The following is a 9578-nucleotide window of genomic DNA, read 5'->3' as shown; positions in this document are numbered from 1 at the left end:
GATTTTGAATAAGGGCCTTAATGATTCCGAGTTGTATGACTTAATCTGGTTTTGTTTGTTGGTTTTGAAACTTTATAACTGATTTAGTTTTTCCGCTGCTAATTTCTAATATACCCTTAACGTTTGAACACGTGGCGGTAGAAAACCAGTAATTCTCTTGGATTTTGTTCATGATACCCACAGGTTTAAGGAGAGAATTATTGGGGTGTTACAACACTGTAGAACTCTGCAATATTGCTTGTACAAATTCCTTCCAAAACTTGGACAATCTACTAAAATAATCTGTCACTGACTCGATGGATGCTTGTTTGCAAGCACCCAAGTCTTGTTTGAGTTGATAAAGGAGTCCCACTAACCACACAATAACGTTGTGGTAGATGTATCGAAGGCACTAACCACATCATAGTCTTCAATCGTCGATCGAAGCACATCATCAAGAGTATTGTTTTTCAATGAAACTAACATGGAATTGATCGCAATTTAGAGTTTGTACTTAGGTGAATCAGCACTCGGTTCCGTGATGGAACCATCCATGAACCCAAACTTCCACTAATCGTAGTTCGAACCCTTCAACTTGATCGGAGTAATGATGATTCTCGGATGATCGCGGACCTTAGGTGGTAATCCAAATCCACGTATGGTGGCTGCTGCGGTTCATCGTCCTTTGCATCTCACTGAACTTTTCTCACGATTGTTTGGAAAAAAAATTCTGATTTTTTTTTCAAAATTGGAACCTAAACCTAGCTCTTGATGCCATGTCAAATTAAGTATAACGGCTTAGCTTTCTCATTCACAATTGAAGAATATATATAATTTCACAAGATATTCCTAACCCTAACTTAATTAAGAATAAGACTAGATAGAATATTAACATAACTAGAAATGCTAAAGATATTATACAATATTTCCTAATCATTATCTTAACAACTTGTAAATTACAAACTCGTATTGGGTGCGATCAGAGCCTGTTTATCATATTTATTTAATGGACTTATTCTTAAAGTTCAAGTTCTGCACTGTCCTGATTCACATCGAATGAAGCACAAAACTTGGCGAAAGTGTATACAATACAATATAAAAGTAGAGACAAGCGGCATCTTATTAATGTTAGCGTTGTTAGGTGTTGATCAAATTTGGTTTAGGATTCGACTGTTGAAACCCATTTTATCCCACTTGTGAGTGTCCCACATTGGAGAAAGAGGAGAGGTAGTTCCACTTTATAAAGTAGAGGAGTTACTCCTACTATTGCCAATTGGTTTTACTGTGGAAGCTCCAAAGCCTTGTTTGTGGACCAAACTCTCCTCCTCCTTATTCGGGTTGTCCAGGCCCATTTCATACTGTTTCGAAATTTAACATGGTATCAGAGCCCAGGTTTGTTGTTGGCCCGTTTATAACTGGGCATTTGTCAAGCCACTGGTTAAGGGGCCTCTATTGGATGTTCATTCCCAAAGAGGATTTATATTGTACCTTCTGGTGTGCTCTAAGTTCTAAGGACACTCACAAGTGAGGGGGAGTGTTGAAACTCATTGTATCCCACTTGTGAGTGTCCCACATTAGAGAAAGAGGAGAGGTAGTTCCACTTTATAAGGTAGAGGAGTTACTCCTACTATTGCCAATTGGTTTTAGTGTGGAAGCTCCAAAGCCTTGTTTGTGGACCAAACTCTCCTCCTCCTTATTCGGGTTGTCCAGGTCCATTTCATATTGTTTCGAAATTTAACATCGACATCATATTCATGTAGTTTGATAATTTGTATTTTAATAATAAACTTGTTAACCATATCCTGAACCTGTAGCGCTTACTATAGAAAAAAGACCAAAATCAAACGACGAATTTTTGTAAACAACTGCTGAAAATCACACACAGTACAATTTATTAGGGTCCATCATAAAATAGAAATACATTATTCATGATCATGATTAAACAAAAACAAAAGCATAATACACATAGCTTAATAGCTTAGAAAGCTAGGTAGTAGCTGATGACATAGTACATACATTAAAAACAACAAAGGCAAGAAATAGCTCGGCAAGTGTACAAGCTGAGGCATCTGAGAGGTTCTTAATGATATACGAAGTACGGAACAAATTTAAACCTTCTTACAAACCGGCTTATCCCAAAATGAATTTGAAACACAACTGGTACCTGCACAACAGAATAGTAAAAAACTACATTGTTCGCCTATTTTTGAACACTTCATAACTTGGCCGGTGTTACTGGTTGTGACTTGCTTTGTATTTTTAGCATCCAACACACGAGTATGTGGTTGCATAATCATCATATTCATTTTCCGGCTTCCGATATAATCGATTTTCGGCTGTTCTACTATTACCACTTCTTTGATTACCATCACAGGTATCATTTCTTTGGAAGTAGTTGTTGGCATCTTTTCAACCATTGTAGCTGCATAATTCATATTCATTATAATATATATGTATGATTATAGAATTACGATTTATGAAAGAATTAATATATATACAAGACGTAATACATACTAATTAAATATGTACGTAACGTATAAAATAGGTACATACCAGTTGTAGTACCGAGCAAGAATAACATTGCTAAAACAACGGGAGCAATCAGCAGGTTAGACGAGACACTCACCATTTTTTCTACACTTAATCTTAAAACTTAATACTACGTTTTTTTTTTTTTTTTTTTTTTTTTTTTTTGTTGCACTTCTTATTATTTTGTTCCAGTCACAACTAGTTCTATTTATAGTAGTTAGACTAGTTACCTAGCATGTAATCCTTCGATTGTGATTAAAAAAAAAAGGAAATTAAAAACTTCATCTATCTCTTTCTCTTTGTCAACTTTATCTATATCAATTCTAAATAAATGTAATAGATTGGTTGTGAGAGGATTAAGTATTTAATAAATATATAAAGCATGTAATCCTTTGATTGTGATTAAGCATAGATTACACGTTGACTACGTACAAAGATATTTTGAAATAACAATGTCGACATTATTCAATCCAATCGCGCATTCCTCGAACGGAATTAAGTATTATTCTTACACGACAAATCTGTAAGGAGCAATATAATATTTTATGTGCGTTCCGCAAGGTATAATACTTGAATATCAAAAATATCATATCACACTCTTGCAATTTTCAAAACTATGAATGAACTCAATTATTTATGAAGCTATTATTAGAGGAAATAGTATAATTTGTATTATGAGATAAGCAATTTTCTTCCATTTCAGATTGAACCTTAGTATTTTGGTGTGATTATCAACAAACTCAATCTGATTAATTATCAATCTATAGTAGTAGTTAAACTGAGTAGTAGTAGTAGTTAAACTGAGTTTTATGAGTAAATATAATTTTCATCACAAATTCTTACATGTGTTCGGCCACACCGTGTGGCCAGTCATTATAGAGGTTATTTTGTTAGTGTTATAGGGGTTATTTGATAAGTGTTAAAGAGGTTGCTTTGCCAGTATTATAGGGTTATTTGGGCAGTGTTATAAGGGGTTACTCGATAAGTATTATGAGGACTACTCGATCATTATTATAGGGGTTTGAATATTCTATGTTAAACAATGCGTATCACTATGTACTACTAAAGCAATGTATTGCAATATATCACTATTAATTAGATTAAATATATAATTTATATTTTGCATCTATCATGATTAAAATTTAACTAAGACGATGAATTGTTTTATTGATTTGATTTTATTAGTGGTTTAAAATAAAATCTAGCTTTTTGTCCACCATACCTTTATCATAAATAAGCTTTAAGAGTAGATACATCGATCAAGCATTAACTGTAGATACATCAAGCATACACTATAAATATAATAAGCATGCTTTTTTATAAAAAAAATATAATAATTAAAAAAAAAAAAGTACAATAAGCATGTTTAGATAAAAATAACAAAAGCCATACGATATACATGTTCATCCTTTTTATTATATAAGCAACCAAATCCCATAATTTTAGTCGGTGGGGAGGTGACAAGTTTGAACCCCACCAACTACAAAATGCTTGGGAATAAAAGGGGATTCTCTTACCTTCTCTCTACTCTCAAGCGATAACCACTTAGCAAAGTCCTTCTTCTTACCTTTAAAAAAAATGGCTTTTAGGAGAAAAATACATCAATTAGATGTAACGAGATTAAGATTAATAATTAGGAATATGCATTTAAAAATGATTTCCTAAAATAAAGCTCATTACAAAGTATGAGCGGTATAACCAATTGATTGTTGGTATAGTGGTGATTGGGACTATACTAGAGAGGACCCATGTTTGATCCCCCGCAACAATAATTGGGGGGGGGGGGGACTAGAACCTAATCACCTAAAATTTATCCCAAATCTGGATTAGTCCAAAGGGTGAATCGGGTGGAACACAAAAAAAAAAAAAATGTACGAGCGGTATAATCACGATAATTTGAGAAGTAATAGATCTGAAAGTTCAATACCAAATACAAACGACAATTAAATAGAAATAAACTATCAATCTGAACTTTATTTTTGAGAGTTTGAAATCGCCATTGTTGGAGCTTAAATTATATGGGGAAGACAATGGTAAGCTAAGGGGTTGACCGAATATGAATTATTGAACTATGTTTAGAATCGTTGATGTAATCATTGATGTGCCAGAATTTTCATCCCAAGATTCTTATGTTCTACAGGTAGTCAGGTTACAGGTTACAGGTTAACGGGTTATAGGTTGAAGGAAGCTATGAAGCTAACACCCGAAAACCAAGCAGGCTGAGCATATTCTCGAGGAATATTCCCAGGAATCTTTGAGTAGAGTGGGATATAAATCCTATCTGAGAAAATAGGAGCTACTCCCAGCACCCTGGCCGTTGAGGGAGACTAATTCAAACTTGATGGCATTTGACCTGGAAGCGTGGAGAAAGAATAGGAGCAGCTTTGGCCCTCAACTCCGGATTCCTAGGGATTGAGTGGAAGAGTCGTTGAAGGTCTTGTGAATGCTTTCCTATTATATAAGAGTAGCCATGATCATTGTAAAAGGCATCAAAAAAATATAAGAGCCTTACTACTACGCACAATCATAGCATTATCGCATTATTATCGTTTAATTAATAATCTGTAGGCTACATTGTAATCTATTGAACCTAAACACTTAGTGGATTAGTGGACTCATAGCCACCCGCAGGTTTTACCCTTGTTCTTGGGGTTTTCTGCGCCATCATCTCTTGTGTCTTCTCCCCCTTTACCCTTTTTCCTTTTTGTAGATCTCAATTTAGCAATTTTCTTCAATTTAATCTAGTTGTAGCTATCGTAACCCAGGTCGAACTAGGCAATCAGCTTTTTGACAAAAACAGTTTGACGCCGTCTGTGGGGATACAGTTAGATAATTCGGTTTATCCTTCATCATGGGAGAAGATCCTGATCCAAATGCAAATGCATTAACCGAGCAATTGCGAGAAGAGTTGAAAGCCTCCATAGAGCGAAGCCAGAAGCTCGAAGAAGAGTCTCAAGCAACCTTAGCGAGGCTCAAAGCTGAATCTGAAGCATCCCTGGAGAAGTTGTCCAAGGAACTCGAATCTGTCAGGAGCAATAAGAAGAAGAGGGTAAAAATCGATGACATACCCCAATTCACCCTAGTATCCTTCGATGAATCTGGAGGTGAAGATGAGAGAGAAGGATCTTGTGGTAATGAGGAACAATCTGGTGGGGATCCCAACCCTATGGCCAGGGAAGTTGCCATAATTAAAGCCGAAAATCGGAAAATGATGAAAATCCTAACCCGCCTACCAGGTGCTCCTAAACTTGTGGCTTATAAATCTCGCGATGGATTCGCTGAATCCCCCTTCGTGGAGGAGATTACTAAAGTGTGTATTCCCAAAAAGCTGAGCATCCCCTCCTTCCAAAATATGTACGATGGAACCATGTGCAAGTCCTTTGGCGCTAATTGAACCCACCATGTGCAAGTCCTTTGGCGCTACTCTATCAAGACCTGCACTCCAATGGCTTATCAATCTAAAGCCAGGTACCATCGCCAGCTTCTCCAGCTTGGTGAACAAATTCTACCAGCAATTCGCTACCAGCCGAGAGCTGGATAAGCAAAGCTGTGACCTGTATCGAATCGTTCAGAAGCAGAATAAGACAACCTGGCAATACTGGGATAGGTTCAATCGAGAAATGGTCAGCATAAAGAACTATGACCACTCAACTGCTATTGAAGCTTTTCACAAAGGTCTAAATTACAGATCCAGATTATATTATGAGCTGACAAGATATCCTTGCTCCTCGTTTGAAGAAGTTAGAACTAGAGCAATGGCTGAAGCCCGTGTAGAAGAGGATGAACATGCCAGAAATGGGGTTGAAAGGAGACCATCAAGGTATTCGGGGAACCAATCCTTCAGCAATCAAAACTCCGGAACCCGGCAAGGTAGGTGGCAGCCAAGGCGCAGCAATGTCAACAACATATCCGAGCCAAAAGCAGGTGAAAGCCCTAGCTGGCCAGCAATAGAATACCACCCATATATCAGCTCATATGGTTTCGATACTAATAAAGTGGGAGTGGTGAACGCTCTCAAAGATATTGGGCAACCGCTGAGGTGGCCTAGGAAGAGCGACAAGCCTGAGCACCGGAAAGATAAATCAAGATGGTGCGAGTACCGTGGAGATCATGGGCATAGGACTTACGAGTGTAATAGTCTTAATAAAGAAGTAGCCTGGCTGCTCAAGAAGGGCTATATAAAAGACCTCCTAGGAAAGAAAGGAAAAGGACCTGAAATCAAGAGGGAATCCTTGCTAGGTCCACCAGCTTCACCCACCCCAGGTGTTGTGATTTAAGCAATATCAGGAGGATCTAGCATCAGCGGTCTAACCTACTCCAATGCAAAGCGTATAGCAATAGTTGGCACCTCAGCGTCCAGCATCCCCCAAACTTATCCAAGAAGTGAAGAAAAGAAGCTAGATGATATGGCAGTTGTGTTCTATGAGAGTAGGTTCAATGAGCCCGAGCATCATGATTGCTTGGTAATCTCCCTCCATGTGGGTCACTACAAGATGAAAAGAGTATTGGTAGATAATTGGAGTTCGGCCAACATAATCTTCAAAGACGCCCTAGATCAAGCCGGCTTCAAAGAGTCAGATACCACCAAGAGGTCCACCGTTCTAGTTAGGTTTAATGGCAAACCTATGAATTCCCTGGGAGAAATCCAAGTGCCAACGCTGCTCAAAGGAATCAACATGATGAACAAGTTCTACGTGATAGATTGCAAAACTGCTTATAATATGATAGTAGGAACCCCTTGGATCCATAAAATGAAAGCCATCCCATCTACCTATCACCAGCTGCTCAAGTTTCCAAGCCCATGGGGAATAGCAGTAGTCGAAGGAGACAGAAAGCAAGCGCGAGAATGCTACCAGCTCGCCCTGAAACCTCATGGCCCTGCCATCTAGCAATTACAACAAAGTCTAGCACCCAAGCGTCTAGATGAGTTATAATTAGATGAAATCGTGCTGGATGAGTCAAAGCTAGAACAAAAGCTTAAATTCGGAGCTGCATTGGCGGCGGAACAGAAAGAAGCTATCATCAAGTGCCTCAGAGAAAATTCAGATTGCTTCGCATGGTCACATCAAGATATGAAGGGAATCTGATGAGTGACATTTATGTCACTCTTAGGGAGTAGTTTTAGAGTTATTTTCGTGTTTATTTTCCCTTATTTTCCCTTTTATTCTCTTGTTTTCTTTTTAATATTGTTTCTAGTTTATTTCTTAGTTTTAGTATGTTTTATTTTAATTTCTTTATTTAATTGGTTTCTAGTTTATTTTCGTATTTTTAGTTAATAATTCCTAATTTCTCTCTTTTTATTTATTTTCTTTTAGTTTCTAGTTTGTTTTCTTTATTTTATGTTATTTCATTTAATTTTATTATTTCTTTAGTTTTAGTATTTTATTTACTTTATTTATCTTATTTTATTTTATTTAATTTTATCTTTTGATAATCCCCTCGTGTTTGATTTTTGGTTGTAGGTGTGTTCGGGTTGACGCTCGATTTCCATGTTCAAATCAAGTTCGAAATTCAGGGTTTGAGTCAAATGTGTCCAAGCCAAGTATCATAGCTGCTGCCCCAAACTGCTACTTGCTGCTGGCCCATATCCTGCACCCCACATTTCACCTTACCCTTCACCACACAAATCAACAACATCTCCACCTACAGCCACCCTTAACACCATTCCCCGACTCCATCAGTCTCTCTCACTAAACAGAGCAGCCCTTTCAGCCCTCCAATTCTCCCTCACCTCCAATCTACCACTAAAATCACCTGTTCGCCACCCTAACATAACAATTGATGCCGCACCTTCCCTCACTGCTTCAACTTGCAGCAAACACCACCATTTCACACCAACTCATTAGCTCCCGCAACCACCTGCGAACAGCCACCAGCATCTCCAATCAACCCAATCACAAACCCACAATCAACCACCAATCGACCACAACCAGACCCCCAGCCACCTCAATACACCTCTCCGCGCAACCACCAATTACCAACAGTCACAGCCGCACCACCATTCTCAATCACCAAGTCACATCCACTTCACCACCAGCCTAGCATCCATTAAAGCAGCAGCCGCGCCGATTCCGGCCACCACCCTACCAATTCGCGCAAGAAGTAGAGCAAAATCAGATGAAATTACAAATTAATCGTGTTCGGGTAAACCATTTTGGAGTTCGATCGAAATGCAAAAAGAGTCGAAAACAGTCAGGAACTTTTAATGTTGTTTAAATTGAATAGGTGTGGTCGAACTCACCCATGGTTGGACCGAACCAACCCCGTAGTTTGGCCGCACCAACCCATGGTTTGACCAAACCACTTCACGAGCCTTGCACATGATATTTAATGAGATCAAACAATTAAAGCTTGGTGATAGCCGTTGATCTTCGATTTGTGATGATAATGTGCGGTGATGATGGTGTGAAGTGGTGATGAAGCTCAAGCAGCCAAGAAAATTCGAAAGAAGAAGAGGAAGGAGGGGTCTAATGTTTTTTTCGGGGATTTGTGGGTTTATTTTATTTCCTTTTCTTTTTCTTTTATTTTTATTACTTTCTTTTTCGTTTCCCTTTTCTTATTTCTTTCTTTTTTTTTTGTAATTAGTTTTCTTATTTTATCTTTCCTTTTTACTTTCTTTTATTTTCTTTTACTTACTTAGTAATCTTAGCTTAGTTTAAATACCCAATTTTGGGGTAATTAGAAGGAGGAAGAAAAAACAATTACCATTTTATTCAACTCTCTAATTAGTTTTTAGGAAAGCTTCTCTCTCTAGGTTTAGGTTTGAATTAGAGTAGTTTAGAGAGAGAAAGTAAGGGTTTCACCATTGTTGAGCTTGGATATTGAAGAGGAAGATTGATCATGTTGATTGTAGATTTTCACATTCAATCAATGAGAATCTCTAACTCTCTCTCCTCTATTTTTATTTGCTTTATTTTGATTATTATTTTAGTTGTTGGTATTGCTTGTAATCATTTATTCTTGATTATTTGTTAATTAATATTGTTATTAGCATGATTATTAAGTAATTTCCCCATTAAGGGGATGGTTGTGGTGTAGTTGGATCTTGAGCATGTTCTAGGGTTTAGAAT

General features: G+C 37.5%; 2 protein-coding genes across 2 annotated transcripts; one reads left to right on the top strand and one right to left on the bottom strand.

The window, feature by feature from the left end:
• Positions 1–1848: 1848 nt before the first annotated feature.
• On the bottom strand, positions 1849–2814 carry LOC110713706. The gene is made up of 2 exons (XM_021892159.1): positions 2533–2814; positions 1849–2401 (listed from the first exon to the last, which is right to left on the bottom strand). Exons 1-2 carry the CDS (start codon positions 2606–2608, stop codon positions 2088–2090), a joined length of 390 nt encoding a protein of 129 aa, XP_021747851.1. The 5' UTR covers positions 2609–2814; the 3' UTR covers positions 1849–2087.
• Positions 2815–5909: 3095 nt separating this feature from the next.
• Positions 5910–6785, top strand: LOC110713584. Its single transcript, XM_021892033.1, has one exon. The coding sequence runs from the start codon at positions 5910–5912 to the stop codon at positions 6783–6785; it is 876 nt and encodes a 291-aa protein (XP_021747725.1).
• Positions 6786–9578: the final 2793 nt, after the last annotated feature.

Source organism: Chenopodium quinoa, unplaced genomic scaffold (assembly GCF_001683475.1).
Source record: "Chenopodium quinoa cultivar QQ74 unplaced genomic scaffold, ASM168347v1, whole genome shotgun sequence".
NCBI lineage: Eukaryota > Viridiplantae > Streptophyta > Magnoliopsida > Caryophyllales > Amaranthaceae > Chenopodium > Chenopodium quinoa.
Note: the sequence above shows the minus strand (reverse complement) of the source record. Positions and strands in the feature narration are given on the sequence as shown.